The 21,344-nt window shown below is 49.4% G+C and overlaps 1 protein-coding gene across 2 annotated transcripts in view; it reads left to right on the forward strand.

Moving 5' to 3' along the window:
• LOC140386482 (TYRO protein tyrosine kinase-binding protein-like) overlaps positions 1-21,344 on the forward strand; it is a 63,820-nt gene that overhangs the window by 21,596 nt on the left and 20,880 nt on the right. For both annotated transcript variants that reach the window (XM_072468867.1, XM_072468868.1), the window contains exon 3: positions 3,215-3,346. In XM_072468867.1, coding sequence (XP_072324968.1) covers positions 3,215-3,346 — 132 coding nt within the window. The remainder of the gene's footprint in view (positions 1-3,214; positions 3,347-21,344) is intronic.

Consider the following 21,344-nt stretch of genomic DNA (forward strand, 5'->3'; position numbering starts at 1 on the left):
GCCGATATATTTCCAAGTCAGGGTGGTGAGTGACTTGGAGGGAAACCTTCAGATGATGGACTGACAAGTGGCAAGTTACAGTCGCACCACACAAGTGCCAGGAAACGTCCATCTCCAACAGGAGAGAATCTAATCTTCACCCCTTGACATTCAATGGCATTACCATCACTGAATCCCCCACAATCAACATCCTAGGGGTGACCATTGACCAGAAACTGAACTGGACCAGCCATATTAAAACTGTGGCTAGAAGAGCAGGTCAGAGGCTGGGAATCCTGTGGTGAGTAACTCACCTCCTGACTCCCCAAAGTCTGTCCACCTTCTACAAGGCACAAGCTAGGAGTGTGATCGAATATAAATTAGAAAGATCATATTGGCAGAGGTAGCAGGTAGCCATGAGGAAGAATTTATCAAGTGTTTCCGGGACAATTTCCTGGAACAATATGTTGTGGATCCAACCAGGGGTCAGGTTATTTTGGATTTGGTAATGTGTAATGAGGCAGGTTTAGTGAACAATCTCAGAGTAAAAGATCCCTGAGGAAACCGTGACCATAACATGGTGGAATTTAGCATTAAATTTGAGAGTGAGAAACCTGGGTCAGAAACAACTGTGCTGCATATAAATACAGTAGGAAGTCTTACAACACCAGGTTAAAGTCCAACTGGTTTGTTTCAAGCACTAGCTTTCGGAGCACCTCTCCTTCCTCAGGTGAATGAAGAGGTATGTTCCAGAAACATATATATAGACAAATTCAAAGATGCAAGACAATGCTTGGAATGCGAGCGTTTGCAGATAATTAAGTCTTTACAGATCCAGAGATAGGGGTAACCCCAGGTTTAAGGGGTACAAACCTGTTGGACTTTAACCTGGTGTTGTAAGACTTCTTACTGTGCTCACCCCCGTCCAACGCCGGCATCTCCACATCATGGCACTTAAATATGGGTAATTATAAAGGAATGAGGGCAGAGTTGGCTGGAGTGGACTGGGAAATCTTTGAAATGCGATGAACAAGTGCAGAAAATAATCAGCAAGGCTAATGGAATGCTGGCCTTTATACCTAGAGGATTGGAGTATAAAGACACAGGGGTTATGCTGCAGCTTTACAAAACCCTGGTTAGACCCCACTTAGAGTCACTGAGAGCAGTTATGGCACCACACCTTTGGAAGGATATTTTGGCCTTGGAGGGAGTGCCAAAAAGGATGACTAAAATGATATCTGGACTATAGGGGTTAAATTACAAAGAGAGATTACACAAATTAGGCCTGTTTTCTATAGAATTTAGGAGGTTAAGGGGTGATCTGATCGAAGTCTTCAATATATTAATTGGAAAAGACTAGGTAGATAAAGATAAACTATTTTTACTGGTTGGAGATTCTAAAACTAGGGGGCATAGTCTAAACATTAGGACCAGACCATTCCGGAGATGTTAGGAAGCACATATATGCAGGTATATGGAGTTAGGTCACAGATCAGCCATGATCTCATTGAATGGCAGGACAGGCTCAAGGGGGTGAATGGCCGACTCCTGTTCCTATGTTCCTATACAGAGAGGTGAGGAGAGTGGGAAAAAACTTGGCAGCTGGAATATAATGTGGGAAAATGTGAAGTTATGCACTTTGGTAGGAGGAATAAAAGAGTTGAATATTATTTAAATGGAGAAAGACTGCAGAAAGCTGCAGATCAGAGGGATTATGGGTCCTCGTGCATACATCACAAAAAGCTAGCATGCAAGTTCAGCAGGTCATAGGCAAGGCAAATAGAATGTTAGTCTTTTCTTTTCTTCAAAGTGAATGGAGTATAAAAATCTTGCTAAAACTACACAAGGTACCAGTTAGATCACACCTGGAATATAGTGAACAGTTTTGGTCCCCTTACCTTAGGAAGGATATACTGGCGTTGGAGGCAGTCCAGAGAAGGTTCACTAGGTTGATCCTGCGTCTTATGGTCTTATGGAATACTCTCCACTTGCCTGGATGAGAGCAGCTCCAATAGCACTCAAGAAGCTCAACACCATTAAGGACAAAGCAGCCACTCTTGATTGGCACCCCTTCCACAAACATTCACTCCCTCCACAACCGACGTTCAATGTCAGCCATGTGTACCATCTGCAAGATCCACTGCAGGAACTCACCAAGGCTTCAAAACCCACGACCACCACCATCTAGAAGTACAAGAGTAGCAGATACCTGGGAACCCCACCACCTGGGGGTTTCCTTCCAAATCATTCACCATCCTGACTTGGAAATATATCGACTGTTCCTTCATGGTGGCAGGGTCAAAATCCCAGAAATCCCTCCCGAACATCACAGTGGGTGTACCTAAACCGCACCGAATGTAGCGGTTCAAGAAGGCAGCTCCCCACCACCTTCTGAAGGGCAACAAGGGATTGGGATAAATGCTGGACCCAGCCAGGAATGCTCACATCCCATAAAAATAAATAATAAAAACAGAAAAGAGGCCCGGTTTGTTCGGCCTTGCATGATTGTCATAACTTTTCAAAGAACAAAGAAAAAAGAAAAGTACAGCACAGGAACAGGCCCTTCGGCCCTCCAAACCTGTGCCGACCGTGTTGCCCGTCTAAACTAAAATCTTCTACACTTCCTGGGTCCTTATCTCTCTATTCCCACCCTATTCATGTATTTGTCAAGATGCCCCTTAAATGTCACTATCGTCCCTGCTTCCACCACCTCCTCCGGTAGCGAGTTCCAGGCACCCACTACCCTCTGTGTAAAAAAACTTGCCTCGTTCATCTCCACTAAACCTTGCTTCTCGCACCTTAAACCTATGCCCCCTAGTAATTGACCCCTCTACCCTGGGAAAAAAGCTCAGACGATCGACCCTGTCTATGCCCCACATAATTTTGTAGACCTCTATCAGGTCTCCCCTCAACCTCTGTCGTTCCAGTGAGAACAAACCAAGTTTATTCAACCGCTCCTCACAGCTAATACCCTCCATACCAGGCAACATTCTGGTAAATCTCTTCTGCACCCTCTCTAAAGCCTCCACATCCTTCTGGTAGTGTGGCAACCAGAATTGAACACTATACTCCAAGTGTGGCCTAACTAAGGTTCTACACTGTTGTATTATCCCTCTGAAGAGCTTTTGTTGCTGTTAATGTTGGTTCTGGAGCTGCAAACTGTAAGTTTTATTGGTCTGTCCCAGGAGGATGGTTACGCACTGAGCTCTAACCTCGTCTTGTCATCATCTCCCAGGGTGTGAAGATTGCTACCGGATCGACGGTGGAGTTATCGCTGGAATAATTATTGGTGATGTCATCATTACCATCATGATCGCCATGACAATCTACTACTTTGCCAGAAGGGGTGTGAATAATGCAAAGAATGGTTTGAACCCATTTCATAAATTCTTAATCCTTCAGCCACTAATAAGAGGTCCCTGTCTCCTCAAACACCGTTAACTCCCACTGTACACAATCCCGATGGACGCAAACCCCTTCCCGTTCACTCCCACTGTACACATGCCCAATGGATTCAAACCCCTTTGCGTTCACTCCCACTGTACGCAATCCCAATGGATCCAAACCCCTTCCCATTCACTCCCACTGTACACAATCCCAATGGATCCAAAACCCTTCCCGTTCACTCCCACTGTACACAATCCCAATGGATCCAAAACCCTTCCCGTTCACTCCCACTGTACACAATCCCAATGGACCTAAACCCTTTCCCGTTCACTCCCACTGTACACAATCCCATTCGATCCAAACCCTGACCGTTCACTTCCACTGTACACAATCCAAATGGACCCAAACCCCTTACCGCTCACTCCCACTCTACACAATGGCAATCGACTCAAACCCCTTACCGTTGACTCCCACTATACACAATCCCAATGGACCCAAACCCCTTACCGTTCACTCCCACTATACACAATCCCAATGGACCAAAACCCCTCACCGTTCACGCCCACTGTACACAATTCCAATGGACCAAAACCCCTCACCGTTCACTCCCACTGTACACAATCCCAATGGACCGAAACCCCTCACCGTTCACTCGCACTGTACACAATAACAATGCACCCAAAACACTTCCCGATCACTCCCACTGTACGCAATCCCAATGCACCTAAACCTCTTCCCGTTTCCTCCCACTGTACACAATCCAAATGAACCCAAACCCCTTCCCGTTCACTCCCACTGTTCACAATCCCAATGGACACAAACGCCTTACCTCTCACTCCCACTGTAGACAATCCCAATGGACTCAAACCCCTGACCGCTCACCCCAGCTCTACCTAATCCCAATTGAAACAAACCCTTACCGTTCAATTCCACTGTACACATTCCCAATGGACCCAAACCCCTTACCGTCCACTTCCACTGTACACAATCCCAATAGACCCAAATGTTTACCATTAACATCCACTGTACACAATCCCAATGGACCCAAACCCCTTCCTGTTCACTCCTACTCTACACAAGCCCAATGGACCCAAACCCATTGACGTTCACTCCCACTGTACACAATCCCATTCGACCCAGACCCTTACCGATCACTTCAACTGTACACAATCCCAATGGACCCAAACCCCATCATGTACACTCCCACTGTACACAATCCCAATGAACCCAAACCCCTTACCGTTCACTCTCACTGTACACAATCCCAATGGACCCAAACCCCTTCCCATTCACTCCCACTGTACACAATCCCATTCGACCCAGACCCTTACCGTTCACTTCAACTGTACACAATCCCAATGGACCCAAACCCCATCTTGTACACTCCCACTGTACACAATCCCAATGAACCCAAACTCCTTACCGTTCACTTCAACTGTACACAATCCCAATGGACCCAAACCCCATCATGTACACTCCCACTGTACACAATCCCAATGAACCCAAACCCCTTACCGTTCACTCCCACTGTACACAATGCCAATGGGACCAACCCCTTCCCATTCACTCCCACTGTACACAGTCCCAATGGACCCAAACCACATCATGTACACTCCCACTGTACACAATCCCAATGGGACCAACCCCTTCCCATTCACTCCCACTGTACACAATCCCAATGGACCCAAACCCTTGCTGTTCACTTCCACTGTACACAATCCAAATGGCCCCACAACCCTTACCATTAACTCCCACTGTACACAATCCCAATGGCCCCACAACCCTTACCATTAACTCCCACTGTACACAATCCCAATGGACCCAAACCCCATCCTGTACACTCCCACTGTACACAATCCCAATGGACCCAAACCCCTCACCGTTCACTCCCACTGTACACAATCCCAATGGACCCAAAAACCTTCCCGTTCACTCTCACTGTACACAATCCCAATTCGGTCAAACCCCTTCCCATTCACTCACACTGTAGACAATCCCAACGGACCCAAACCCATTCCGTTCGCTCTCACTGTACACAATCCGAATGGATCCAAACCCCTTCCCATTTGCTCCTACTGTACACAAAGCCAATGGACCAAAGCACCTTCCCATTCGTTCCCACTGTACACAATCCCAAGGGACAAGTAGTCCTTCCCACCTCACTGCCCACTGTACCCTATCCCAATGGATGCAAACCCCTTCTTGTTCGCTCCCATTGTACACTATCCCAATGGACCCAAACCCCTAACCATTCACTCCCACTGTACACACTCCCAATGGATGCAAATCCCTCCCATTAACTTCCACTGTATACAATCCCATTGGACCCAAATGCCTTACCGCTCACTCCCATTCTACACAATCCCAATCGATCCAAACCACTGACTGTTCACTCCCACTACACACAATCCCATTCGACCCAAACCCTTACCGTTCACTCCAACTGTACACAATCCCAATGGACCCTCACCCTTACTGTTCACTCTCACTGTACACAATCCCAATGGACCAAAACCCCTTCCCGTTCACTCCCACTGCACACAATCCCAATGGACACAAACCCTTACCGTTCACTCCCACTGTACACAATTCCAATGGACTCAACCCCCTTACCGCTCACTCCAACTCTACACAATCCCAACAGACACAAACCCTTACCGTTCACTTCCACTGTATACAAGCCCAATGGACCCAAACCCTTACCGTTATCTTCCACTGTACACAATCCCAATGGACCCAAACCCTTAATGTTCAGTCCCAATGTACACAATCGCAATGGACCCAATCCCCATTCTGTTCACTCCCACTGTACACAACCCAAATGGATCCAAAACCCTTCCAGTTTACACCCACTGTACACAATCCAAATGGACCCAAACCCCTTACCGTTCACTCCCACTGTACACAATCCCAATGGACACACAACCCTTACCATTAACTCCCACTGTGCACAATCCCAATGGACCCAAACCCCTTCCCATTCACTCACACTGTAGACAATCCCAACGGACCCAAACCCATTCCATTCGCTCTCACTGTACACAATCTCAATGGGTCCAAACCCCTTCCCATTTGCTCCAACTGTACACAAAGCCAATGGACCAAAACACCTTCCCATTCATTCCCACTGTACACAATCCCAATTGACAAGTAGTCCTTCCCACCTCACTGCCCACTGTACCCTATCCCAATGGATGCAAACCCCTTCTTGTTCGCTCCCATTGTACACTATCCCAATGGACCCAAACTCCTTCCTGTTCACTCCCACTGTTCCCAATCCTAATGGATACGTAGCGCTTCCCACCACACTCCCCACTGTATGCAGTCCCAATAGACACAAACCCCTTCCCGTTCACTCCCACTGTACACCCAATGGACCCAAACCCTTCCCATTAACTTCCACTGTATACAATCCCAATGGACCCAAACGCCTTATCGCTCACTCCCATTCTACACAATCCCAATCGACCCAAACCACTTACCATTAACTCCCACTATATACAATCCCATTCGACCCAAACCCTTACCGTTCACTCCAACTGTACACAATCCTAATGGACCCTCACCCCTTACTGTTCACTCTCACTGTACACAATCCCAATGGACTCAAACCCCTTGCCGCTCACTCCAACTCGACACAATCCCAATTGACACAAACCCTTACCGTTATCTTCCACTCTACACAATCCCAATCGACCCAAACCCCTTACCGCTCACTCCCACTCTACACAATCCCAATCGACCCAAACCCCTTCCCATTCACTCCCACTGTACACAATCCCAATGGACCCAAACCCCTTACCGTTCACTCCCACTGTACACAATCCGAATGGACCCAAACGCCTTACCGCTCACTCCCACTCTAACAATCCCAATCGACCCAAATCCCTTACCGTTCACTCCCACTGTACACAATCCGAATGGACCCAAACGCCTTACCGCTCACTCCCACTCTGACAATCCCAATCGACCCAAAACCCTTACCGTTCACTCCCACTATACACAATCCCAATGGACCCAAACCCCTTCCCGTTCACTCCCACTGCACACAATGCCAATGGAGCCAAACCCCTTACCGTTCACTCCCACTGCACAAAATCCCAATGGACCCAAACCCCTTCCCGTTTACTCCCACTGCACAAAATCCCAATGGACCCAAACCCCATACCGTTCACTCCTACTATACACAACCCCAATGGACCCAAACCCCTTCCCGTTCACTACCACTGCACACAATCCCAATGGACCCAAACCCTTACCGTTCACTCCCACTGTACACAATCCCAATGGACCCAAACCCCTTCCCATTCACTCCCACTGCACACAATCCCAATGGACCCAAACCCTTACCGTTCACTCCCACTGGACACAATCCCAAAGGTCCCAAACCCTTTGCATTAACTTCCACTGCACACAATCCCAATGACACAAACGCCTTACCGCTCACTCCCACTCTACACAATCCCAATCGACCCAAAACCCTTACCGTTCACTCCCACTATACACAATCCCAATGGACCAAAACCCCTTACCGTTCACTCCCATTGTAGACAATCCCAATGGACCCAAACCCCATCCTGTACACTCCCACTGTACACCCAATGGACCCAAACCCCTTCCCGTTCACTCCCACTGCACACAATGCCAATGGAGCCAAACCCCTTACCGTTCACTCCCACTGTACACAATCCCAATGGACCCAAACCCCATCCTGTACACTCCCACTGTACACATTCCCAATGGACCCAAACCCCTTACCGTTCACTCTCACTGTACACAATCCCAATGGACACAAACCCCATCCTGTACACTCCCACTGTACACATTCCCAATGGACCCAAACCCCTTACCGTTCACTCCTACTGTACACAACCCCAATGGACCCAAACCCCTTCCCGTTCACTACCACTGCACACAATCCCAATGGACCCAAACCCTTACCGTTCACTCCCACTGCACACAATCCCAATGGACCCAAACCCCTTCCCGTTCACTCCCACTGCACACAATCCCAATGGACCCAAACCCTTACCGTTCACTCCCACTGTACACAATCCCAATGGACCCAAACCCCGTCCCGTTCACTCCCACTGCACACAATCTCAATGGACCCAAACCCTTACCGTTCACTCCCACTGTACACAATCCCAATGGACCCAAACCCCTTACCGTTCACTCCCACTGTACACAATCCGAATGGACCCAAACGCCTTACCGCTCACTCCCACTCTAACAATCCCAATCGACCCAAAACCCTTACCGTTCACTCCCACTATACACAATCCCAATGGACCCAAACCCCTTCCCGTTCACTCCCACTGCACACAATGCCAATGGAGCCAAACCCCTTACCGTTCACTCCCACTGCACAAAATCCCAATGGACCCAAACCCCTTCCCATTCACTCCCACTGTACACAATCCCAATGGACCCAAACCCCTTCCCGTTTACTCCCACTGCACAAAATCCCAATGGACCCAAACCCCTTACCGTTCACTCCTACTGTACACAACCCCAATGGACCCAAACCCCTTCCCGTTCACTACCACTGCACACAATCCCAATGGACCCAAACCCTTACCGTTCACTCCCACTGTACACAATCCCAATGGACCCAAACCCCTTCCCATTCACTCCCACTGCACACAATCCCAATGGACCCAAACACTTACCGTTCACTCCCACTGTACACAATCCCAATGGACCCAAACCCCTTCCCGTTCACTCCCACTGGACACAATCCCAAAGGTCCCAAACCCTTTGCATTAACTTCCACTGCACACAATCCCAATGACACAAACGCCTTACCGCTCACTCCCACTCTACACAATCCCAATCGACCCAAAACCCTTACCGTTCACTCCCACTATACTCAATCCCAATGGACCAAAACCCCTTACCGTTCACTCCCATTGTACACAATCCCAATGGACCCAAACCCCATCCTGTACACTCCCACTGTACACCCAATGGACCCAAACCCCTTCCCGTTCACTCCCACTGCACACAATGCCAATGGAGCCAAACCCCTTACCGTTCACTCCCACTGTACACAATCCCAATGGACCCAAACTCCATCCTGTACACTCCCACTGTACACATTCCCAATGGACCCAAACCCCTTACCGTTCACTCTCACTGTACGCAATCCCAATGGACCCAAACCCCATCCTGTACACTCCCACTGTACACATTCCCAATGGACCCAAACCCCTTACCGTTCACTCCTACTGTACACAACCCCAATGGACCCAAACCCCTTCCCATTCACTACCACTGCACACAATCCCAATGGACCCAAACCCTTACCGTTCACTCCCACTGCACACAATCCCAATGGACCCAAACCCCTTCCCGTTCACTCCCACTGCACACAATCCCAATGGACCCAAACCCTTACCGTTCACTCCCACTGTACACAATCCCAATGGACCCAAACCCCTTCCCGTTCACTCCCACTTGACACAATCCCAAAGGTCCCAAACCCTTTGCATTAACTTCCACTGCACACAATCCCAATGACACAAACGCCTTACCGCTCACTCCCACTCTACACAATCCCAATCTACCCAAAACCCTTACCATTCACTCCCACTATACACAATCCCAATGACCCAAACCCCATCCTGTACACTCCCACTGTACACCCAATGGACCCAAACCCCTTCCCGTTCACTCCCACTGCACACAATGCCAATGGAGCCAAACCCCTTACCGTTCACTCCCACTGTACACAATCCTAATGGACCCAAACCCCATCCTGTACACTCCCACTGTACACATTCCCAATGGACCCAAACCCCTTACCGTTCACTCTCACTGTACACAATCCCAATGGACCCAAACCCCATCCTGTACACTCCCACTGTACACATTCCCAATGGACCCAAACCCCTTCCCATTCACTCCCACTGCTCACAATGCCAATGGACCCAAACCCCTTCCTGTTCACTCCCACTGTACACAATTCCAATGGACCCTAACCCCATCCCGTTCGCTACCACTGCACACGATCCCATTGGACCCTCACCCCTTACCTTTCACTCCCACTGTACATAATCCCAATGGATCAAAACCCCTTACCGTTCACTCCCACTGTACACAATCACAATGGACCCAAACCCCTTACGGTTCACTCCCACTGTACACAATCCCAATGGTGCCAAACCGTTACGGTACACTCACACTGTACACAATCCCAATGGACCCAAACCCTTAACGTTCACTCCCACTGTACACAATCCCAATGGACTCAAACCCCTTCCCGTTCACTCCCACTGTGCACAACTCCAATGGACCCAAACCCTTACCGTTCACTCCCAATGTACACAATCCCAATGGACCCACACCCCTTACCGTTCACTCCCACTGTACACAATCCCAATGTACCCAAACCCCTTCCCGTTCACTCCCACTGTACACAATCCCAATAGGGTGAAACCCCTTCCCATTCACTCACACTGTAGAAAATTCCAACGGACCCAATCCCCTTCCATTCACTCTCACTGTACACAATCCCAATGGGTCCAAACCCCTTCCCATTTGCTCCTACAGTACACTAAGCCAATGGATCAAAACACCTTCCCATTCATTCGCACTGTACACAATCCCAATGGACAAGTAGCCCTTCCCACCTCACTCCCCACTGCACCCTTTCCCAATGGATGCAAACCCCTTCTTGTTCGCTCCCATTGTACAGTATCCCAATGGACCCAAATTCCTTCCTGTTCACTCGTACTGTTCACAATCCTAATGGATACGTAACCCTTCCCGCCTCACTCCCCACTGTACTTTTGCTCTTATTAGCCTTAGTTTTATTAGCTCTAATTCTGTCACCTTTGCTCACGAGTTGCCAGGTATCTTTCTGATACCGCCACGTGGTTCAAGCTGTAGTTATGATTAATAAGACAGCACACCGCTTAGTAAGATTAAATCAACGGTCATTTATTATGTACAGCAATAAATACTTACACAATAATCCTACTTTCTATATCACTACCTACCACTACTGGCCAATACTTAACTTTTGGGAATGGCCCACCAGGTCAGGGAAACGAATGGCTTATTGAATTGGGTCTGACCTGCGGGATTCAAAGGCTGATACAGGTCGATGGCTAGGAGTCTCTATCGGGTAGCGATCGCTGGAGTCAAACTTACGGTTGCTGGTCGTTGGTTCTTGCGAAGGTTGCGAGCAGGAGAAGAAGGGAGAGAAAGGTCGATCTGAACTTGGCCCCTATTTTTATAGTTCCCGGGGCCTCTCGGGGCAGACCATGACCCTGGTCCCAAGAGATTGGACTTGTTCCCAATCACTGGGTTTGATGTACTCCAATAATGGGGCGATTCCTTGATCGGGGGGTGGTTGTTCATCTTTCTTTGTCTCGGCCACTGCTGGCGCCGAGAGGTCTGGATCGGCTTTCAATTGCTAATATGTTGCAATTGTTCCCGGGGATAGCCGATTAAACTGCAGATGTCTGTGTTGATGTGCTGCTAATGGTCGCAGGTATCGATCTGGGCCGACTTCCCCAGAGCCGAATACACTGTTCTGTCTGCAGCTGTCCGTTTGTGCCCTGTTGGCTGCTTTTCCCATCAGACTTTTCGGTTAACCATTTTACATCGGGGTTTGGCCAAATTAATCGGGAATCAGCCATTATAGGTGGCTACAATCCCTACTTGTGATCCTAACGCGAAGCGTGAAGGATCACCTAAATTTTGTCCTTTCCGTTCCCTGACCGGGGGGGGGGGGGACACCTCCTACATGGCCACTATTCTGACCCTAGCTATGCACAAAATGTTTTTACCTAAACAATTCTAAGGGCGCTATGTCAGGCAGGGGCATGCATTTACAAAGTAAAAACTTGGAACCTCTAATTTTTACCTAAATACACTGTACGCATCAAACATTGCATTATCCTATCTTCCTAAAACATACAACAATCATATCATTCAATATACTCTTTCCTGGCTTGGCAGTCAAGCTCAGGATCATACATTTGTTTGTATATGGAGGTTTTGTACATCTTTTATTTACAGAAAAACGCAAGTGCATGTTCTTTATTATTGTGTTATAGGTCGCGGGGGTCGGGGGTCTGGTCATACCCGAATATAGGGGATCGGACCCGATATACCGGGGTTCGAGCGCGGTACGCTCTCCTTCTCCATTTGCGGAGGCGCATAGTCTGCACTGCACAGCAGAGTATCGCCAACGCTAACAGTGCTTCAATTACGTAAGACCTGGAGTACCAGGTTATGAACCTGTCACACCAGGAAGATGCAGTGTTGCTGGTGACTGGGCTTTGGGTACTGCGGGGCAGTGAAAGATTAACGGCAGGGGGGTTTGGAGTAATGGGGTCCGCGTTCCCGCGCAACCAAATGTCCAAAAAAAAGATGTTGAACACGATGAAAGAAGTCCTCATGGCTGTCCTCTTTCTTTTTCTTTCTTTGTGTTCTCTGTTTTCTCCGGTCCTGGAGCTTCTGGAGTCCTGTAAAACAAGCATAGTATCTGTAACTACCTTGGTATAATATCCGGTATGTTAGTGTGTCTGTCCTTTTTGGGGCTAATTATACCCTTATAATTGGTCACCATGTGTGACTCCCTCATTTTTTTTCAAAACAAATTTTAGGACACGGCACACTTCCCAGTGAGGGGCCAGTGCTGATTTACCATCCCAATGTTCTAGGATGTAAATAGCATATGGCAGCAACCTAAACGTCGCTAAAAAATAAATAAAACTTTTTGAAATGAAAATGCCAAATGAGGTGTGTATGGGCCGCGACGGATAAGATTTGGATGGAGTCCCCGGGTTGGACGGCTACCAATGCCGTATCTCCCCTACCCGAGCGTGTTTGACCAACGGGGGTTCCCCAGGCAGGGCGGGTCTCACGCCGTTTCTCCACTGCCTGAGCAACTGACAAGAACGGGCAAAAATGTAGTCATCAGGGTGAGGTTGCTGCTGTGATTCTACCCTCAAATCAGAACGGGCGTCTGATACCCGAACCAGTACCAGCTGAAAAGCTAGTTCCTCTGAACGAGCTTCTGGTCTGTTGACCAGGTATCTGTGGACAAGTTGGTACCGCTGAACAAGCGGGTGGAAAAATTCTCCTATCGGACGAACAACACTTAAACAAACGTACGAACAACATAAAACATCCTGCAGGTTCCATCAGGAAGGACAACACTTCTCCCAAGTGTCTCCTTTAAATCATCATGTGGACACCTCAGTTCTCTGTTGCGAACAGGGTCGCAAAGGGGTTGGCGGATTGGGGGTCCGACTCGAGGTCGTCCCCTTCTCCCGGGTGCCAAACTCTGGAGTGAATTAATGTTGAGAGGGCTGCGTGGTGTGAGTTGGGGTTGCTTTCGTCGTTGCGGACGAGTCTGCAGGAGTTGTCGCGGTGCCAATGAGTTTCGTCGAGTTGTGTGGGGACAAAGTCGGGGTCGTCCGTGTGGTTCGGTGGGTGGTGGTGTGGTTTGTTTAGAAAAGTGATCATGAAGGGATCACTGGAGTTGAAATCGGAGTCGCTGGGTGTGGGTCCGGTTGTATGGGGATAGTAGGTAGGTGTGCTGTGGCTATCGTCCGAGTCACAGTCGCTGTCTCTGCTGCTGCAGTCTGTGGACATACCGGGGCGGAGTGTAGATTTCGGGGGTGGAGTCGAGGTCGAGTCCGTGTCTGGGCTGGACGTGGTGGGGGTTGGTCTGGTTACGTTGGCTGTGGGCGGGGTGTGGTCTGCTGCGTCAAGCATGACGTGGTGGGCGTGGTTTGACTGGGCTCCATAAACCTTTAACTGGTTTATGTGAAACCATGCAGTCTTACCATTTGGGTATTTGATTTTAAATACCGATGGGCTTACTTTATCCGTAACGGAGTACGGACCCGAGTATTTCGGAGACAGGAATGTGCTGGGGTTATACACAGACAACATCACTTGTTGTCCTATATCATACTCCGTTGCATGTACTGCCTTATCAAAACAGGCCTTGCTCTGTTTCCTTTTGGTGCCCAATTTAACTGCGGCTGCTAACTGGGCCGTTTTTATATCCGCAACTGATTGCTCAACGGCTTTCTCGTGGGTGAGGGCCGTAACCTCACGGCTGGTCAGGTCTAAACCTAACAAGTATTCTGTCCCTTTCATGGGCCGTCCGGTCATGAGGGTGTGCGGGGTGAAACCTGTGGAGGTGGAAACAGTGTTACGCAAAAACATCAGCGCAAAGGGGAGGACAGAATCCCAAGTGGTGTTGTTTTGCTGGACCATTTTTCGGTGGTTTTTAGGGTCCGATTCATGCGCTCAACTATACCACTCGACTGTGGGTGGTACGCAATGTGAAATTTTTCGGTTATGCCAAATATCGTGAGGACGTTCTGCATGACCCGTCCCGTAAAGTGAGAACCTTGGTCCGATTCAATACTGCGGGGGAGTCCCCATCTTGTAAAGATGTGGAGGGTTAGGATTTTGGCTGTGGTTTTTGCGGTGTTGGTGCGAGCTGGAAATGCTTCCACCCACTTTGTAAAAGTGTCCATGACCGCCAGAACATATTTATAGCCATTCCCGCAAGGGGGCAATGGACCTATAAAATCGATCTGGAGGTTAGTCCAGGGGCCGTTAACGGGTCGGGTGTGGCTGAGTTGTGCCTTTTTGGCATATCTATCTGGGTTGTTCTGTGCGCAGATGAGGCAACTCTCAATGTAATGGGATACATCTTCCTTGAGATTTGGCCACCAACAAAGCTGTTTGAGGTGGGCTGTGGTGGGACCGATTCCCTGGTGTCCATGACCATCATGGAATAAACAAATTAATTGGTTCCTATCCTGCTCAGGAACTACATAAAGGGTGTCCTTGAACACCACACCGTCATGTGTGGTCATCGTATTTCTGAACCTCTCGTAGGAGGCTGGAAACTTCCCTTTCACGATCTCAGTGAGAGCGATATCCTGCTTCTGGGCCTCTACTAGATCTTCGATCCTAGTCTGCGTGACCTGAACTGCACTCACTGGTGCACTCACTGGCGCGCTTTCGGGGGGCTTCCAAAAGTGCCCATGCCTGGATCCTGCCTTAGCCAGTGCGTCGGCTTTTACATTTCCAGGGGGGGAGGAACGATGGTGGCTGCGGACTTTTATAATGCCAAAAGTCCTGTCCTTGGCTTTTTGCAAAATATGGCGGAGTAATGGGGCTGAGGGGAGGGGTTTCCCATCCGCGGAAACAAATCCACTTGTTTCCCAGAGGGGCAGAAATTTGATGAGGCTGTTGCAGACGTATAGGCTGTCTGAATATATGTCTGCCGGGCTGGGGAAGGAATCTGGGTGTTCTATAATGTAGGCGATGGCCGCAAGCTCTGCTGCCTGCGCGCCTAAGTGTCCGGGTAATTTTAATGCGATTTCCTCGAGGGCGCGTCCCTGCGCGTCCTCCACATAAATCCCACAACCTGTTGTGCGTTGCCCATCCAAGACTGTGGAAGATCCGTCCACATAGATCCTAATGGGGTCACACGTGTCCGGGTGAGGGGGGTGTGGTGTCGGGTGCTCTGATGCACAGATGAACCAACACAGTTGTATTTGGTACAACTCTATTTTATTTCAACTTCTATATACAATTCGGTCTGGATACTCTGCACGTTGTGTCTCCCTGAGTGTGTAGTGTAACAGGTCTGTCCTTGTCCTGGTCTCCAGCTAATACTGGCCACCAGGTGTCGTGTTTGTCCTTTTATACTGTCCCTGTCCTTGTCTGTGATTGGTTGTGGTGTTGCGTGTTCTGATTTGTCTGTTGGTGTGTCTATCATGATGTGTGTGTTTGAATATCATGACAGGGGGCTCTGAGATGGAGTGGCTAGTTTTCTGGGGGGTGTTTTAGCTATAAAGGGGCCTGTATTATGGTGGGCGAGATGATTTCACACTCATGGGGGATTCCGGGGTACTGTAAATTGTCCGCTAAGTATGTGTGAGTCTTTGTCCGTTTGACTGTGATGTCCCGTCCTTGTAAGAGAAGGGTCCACCTAGCAGCGCGGATTTGGCTGACGGTACCGTCTTTAAGTCGTCCGTCTAGTAAAAGTTGGGTGGTGGTGTGCTCGGTCAGGATGGTGATGGGGTTCAGTCCGGTAATGTATGAAAAGTACTGGACTGCCCAGAAAACTGCGAGCAGGTGCCTCTCACAGGCTGAGAATCCCTGCTCCACAGCATCTAAAATTCGGGAGGCATAAGCCACGTGTCTTAGCTGGTCGTGCCGTTCCTGCAGGAGCACGGCTGAAAGGGTGCGGTCTGTGGTCGCTACCTCTATGGCGTAAGGGGAAAGCGGGTCTGGAACTTGTAGTGCGGGGGCGGCTATGAGTGCCTGTTTTAATGATTCCACAGCATCCGTATGCTGCGGAAGCCACTCCCAGGGGGCTCCTTTCTTTAGGAGGTCTGAGAGGGGCGCTGCCTTGCTGGCGAAACCGTCAATGTGGTTTCGGCAGTCGCCAACCAGTCCTAAAAACGACCGGAGGGCTGAAACGTTCTGGGGAAGGGGCAATTTAGCGATCGAGTCAGTTCTTTTGTGCTCGATCTCGCGTTTGCCGTGTGTGATAATAGTACCCAAATATACCACTTTCTCTTCCAATATCTGGGCCTTTTTGGGGTTTACTTTACAGCCAATGGAATGTAGTAATTCCAGGACTTCGGACAGAAGCTCAATGTGCTCTTCCTTTGTGTCTGTCTGCAGTAGTAGATCATCTACATACTGTACCAGACATTCGGGGCGAGAAAATTTTGCTAGTCCATTTGCCAGCTGTCGGTGGAAAATGGAGGGGGAGTTGTGGAAGCCTTGTGGCAGGCATGTCCATGTGTACTGCTGCGCTCTGAAAGTGAAGGCAAATTTGTACTGGCACGCCTTTGCCAATGGAATGGACCAGAATCCATTACTGACGTCCAAAACCGTGAAATATCGGGCATGGAGTCCCTGTTTGAGCATGGTCTCGGGACTTGTTGCTACGGTGGGGGCTGCTGCGGGGGTGACTATTGAGTTCCCGATAATCAATGGTCAAGCGCCATGATCCGTCGGGCTTTCTCACTGGCCAAATCGGGGCATTATTAGTTGAGGCTACCGATCTTAGGACGCCCTGCTCTAATAAGCTCTCTATAACCTTTAGGATTTCTCCCTCTGCTTCTAGGGGGAATCCGTACTGCTTTTGGGGCCGAGGGTCCTGTCCTGTTATTTGTACGGAGCCAGTCATCCGTCCACAGTCGTGCTTGTGGGTCGCGAATGCTGCCCTGTTTTTTGCAGGACTGCCCTAACCTGTCGGTCCGTGCTGAGTGTGGTGGGGTTGAACCAAAACTCGCCTACTGCGCTAGTTTTGTTCATGTAGTCCCCTATGGTGAGCGTTGCGGGGGCTCTAGCGGATTTCGCCATCTTCCAGACACACTGGTTGACTGGATCGAAAGATAGGTGGTGGGAACTCATGAAGTCGATTCCTAAGATGTGTTCTGCTGTTTGGGGCAGGTCGACTAAAACTACGGGGTGTTTTGTGTTAATGGTTCCGATTTGGATGGGTACAGGGGCTGTGATGTGTCCCTGCTGTGAGTGGCTTGTGAAGCCACTGAGGGTGATAGTGGCTGTAGTGGGCCACGTGTCCTGACCAAGGGTGGAGGAATTTAAGGTGGTGCGGGACCCTCCTGTGTCCCAGAGAAGCTCGATAGGCTGTCCCCGAATTTTCGCTGCGACTACGGGTCGTCCTGACCTATCCCAAAGGGTATCACAGACCCAACTGGGGGAGCCTGTACACCGTCAGTCCGTTCCGGTCAAGTCTGTCTGATCCGATCGGGCGCTAACGCTATGTATGGGCTCTGCCTTTTTCTTACTGAGAGTGCCTGTCTGTTGGGCTCTCTGTGGCTTTTTAGGGGCATTGCACTCTTTGGCAAAATGTCCCAACTGTCCGCAGTTGTAACATTCTTGCGGTTTTGCTGGGGGGCTGCTCTTTCCCTCGTTTACCCAGGCGGGGTTGTGAAGAGTGGTTCTTACTGCCTGCATGTCTGCGGCGGCTTGCTTTTACTCGGGGGTTTTAGCGGTGGGTTTATTGTGAGCAGACTGTTCCCAAACGCGGGGCAATCTTTTTACCATCCACTTCTCATTATGAGCCTCCTCCGAGGGGTCATAATTACTACAGGCATTCTGTCCTGCTTCTGTGGCATGGGAGATAAGGGTGCGGGTCCAGTTGGCCATATTATCTGGGGACAAATGGGCACGGTCTACGTTTCCGAAAACGGCTTCAAAGTGAATCCACAAGCGTCCTGCGAAAGCTGTGGGGTGTTCAGACTTCTTCTGTCTGCACTTATTTAGGCCATCCACGGGATCACCCCCGTTATACCCGATCGCATCCAGGATCACGGTATGCATTTCTGCAAGGGTGCCTCCTCCTACGTTCTGTGGGTCGGGAAGGGCTGCTGCTACCGATGGGTCTAAGCTGAGGACCGTGAGCTTTACCTGCTCTTTCTCATCCAGGCCGTACAAGGTCGCCTGGTGTTTGACGGTGGCAAAGAAATGGTGTGGGTCTGAAGCGGGGAGGAACGGTGTGATTTTCGCACACGCGTCCCGTAGTTGAGTTACTGTGAGGGGGGTGGAATATAGGAATTCCGCCTCGTCTGCTGTGGCTGTGCAGTGGGTTGTTACAGGGTTCATCGGAGCCTGAACTACCTGCTGTGTGGGGGGTGGGGGTGCCGTTCTCCTTTGGGGCTTTCCCTGCGCACATGTCCCCTGAACATATCTCTGCGCTGTCTCCTGCAATTCTTCCCAATCAGGGCCGTCTTCCTGTTCTAAACTTTCCCCAAAGGTTTCTTGGAATTCCTTTTGGACAGAAAGCAGTGATTGCAGGTCTGCAATTTGCTTCCGGCACTTTGCATGATCTATGGTACTCTGTCTTTGTTCCGTGGTTGCAGTGTGGAGCGCTCTCAAGGCTGCCTTGAGATCACTACATTGCTTCTGTAGCGTCTCCACCTGCTTCTCTGTCTCTTTCTTTACCAGGACTGCACGCTGCGTGTCCTGATAAGCCTTCTCATACTGGGACTGGAAACTACTCAAATGCGCCAGACAAGACTGGTGACCCCGTTTGGCGTCAGCCACCTCTTCGTCCTTTGCCACTAATTTCCGCCTTAACTCCAGATTCTCTTTCTCCACCTCGCATACATCGACTTTGCTCATACGATGTATGCCCTCTACCTCTTTACGGAGCATCCTGAAGACCTCCTCTGTGCCTCGCAATTGTGCCAGACAGGACATAATTGCCATCGGCTTGCGCGCTTTTGCTAAGCTCTTCTTATGGATTTCACTCATGTTCTCCCACCAAGTATGCCCTATACTTCTGGAACCTGAGTCGTCATTACTGCAGAAATCATCCCACATGGGCCATCCTTTGCCCTTGAGATATTTCTGAATCGTCCCCTCCCAAATGGGACACTGTCCCACTCTACTGCTGCTGGTCGCTGCGACCGCAAATTCTTCGGGGTTCATGAGGCATTGCATTAGCGACATGGCCATCTCTCTTATCTGCTTGCTTCAGTCGAATTTGGAACAGGGAGCTAAGGTGGTGTCGTAGATGTGGGTACGGCTTGCGCTAATTTCCAAAAATACCGGCTTCCGACAGTTTTGACACGACAAAATCTGTCAGTTTTACCTTATAGCCGTGTTAGTTACACATGCATACACACACTTCTGAATTGTGAATTATTAACCAGAACCGCTTGAACACTTGTGGTTTTGTTTTGTTTCCAATTGGATCCTATTCAAATTTCTTGGGTTCTCCTGGAGTGGTTTTCCACTTCTATATCGGGTCCCACCAGAGTCGCCAATTTTTTGCTCTTATTAGCCTTAGTTTTATTAGCTCTAATTCTGTCAACTTTGCTCACGAGTTGCCAGGTATCTTTCTGATACCGCCACGTGGTTCAAGCTCTAGTTATGATTAATAAGACAGCACACCGCTTAGTAAGATTAAAATCAACGGTCATTTATTATGTACAGCAATAAATACTTACACAATAATCCTACTTTCTATATCACTACCTACCACTACTGGCCAATACTTAACTTTTGGGAATGGCCCACCAGGTCAGGGAAACGAATGGCTTATCGAACTGGGTCTGGCCTGCGGGATTCAAAGGCTGATACAGGTCGATGGCTAGGAGTCTCTATCGAGTAGCGATCGCTGGAGTCAAACTTACGGTTGCTGGTCGATGGTTCTTGCGAAGGCTGCGAGCAGGAGAAGAAGGGAGAGAAGGGTCGATCTGAACTTGACCCCTATTTTTATAGTTCCCGGGGGCTTCCTGCCTCTCGGGGCGGACCTTGACCCTGGTCCCAAGTGATTGGACTTGTTCCCAATCACTGGGTTTGATGTACTCCAATAATGGGGCGATTCCTTGATCGGGGTGTGTACTCCCACTGTACACAATCCCAATAGGGACAAACCCCTTCACATTCACTGACACTGTAGACAATCCCAACGGACCCAAACCCCTTCCATTCACTCTCACTGTACACAATCCCAATGGGTCCAAACCCCTTCCCATTTGCTCCCACTGTACACAAAGCCAATGGACGAAAACACCTTCCCATTCATTCCCACTGTACACAATCGCAATGGACAAGTAGCCCTTCCCACCTCACTCCCCACTGTACCCTATCCCAATGGATGCAAACCCCTTCTTGTTCGCTCCAATTGTACACTATCCCAATGGACCCAAACTCCTTCCTGTTCACTCCCCCTGTTCACAATCCTAATGGACACGTAGCCCTTCCCACCTGACTCCCACTGTGCACTAACCCAATGGATGCAAATCCCTTTTCGTTTGCTCCCATTGTACACTATCCCAGTGGATGCAAACCCCTTCTCCTTCACACACCACTGTTCACAATCCCAATGGACCCAAACCCCTTCCTGCTTACTCCCACTGTACGCAGTCCCAATGGACACAAATCCCTTCCCGTTCATTCCCACTGTACACAGTCTCAATGGACACAAACCCCTTCCC

This window comes from Scyliorhinus torazame, chromosome 12 (assembly GCF_047496885.1).
Source record: "Scyliorhinus torazame isolate Kashiwa2021f chromosome 12, sScyTor2.1, whole genome shotgun sequence".
NCBI lineage: Eukaryota > Metazoa > Chordata > Chondrichthyes > Carcharhiniformes > Scyliorhinidae > Scyliorhinus > Scyliorhinus torazame.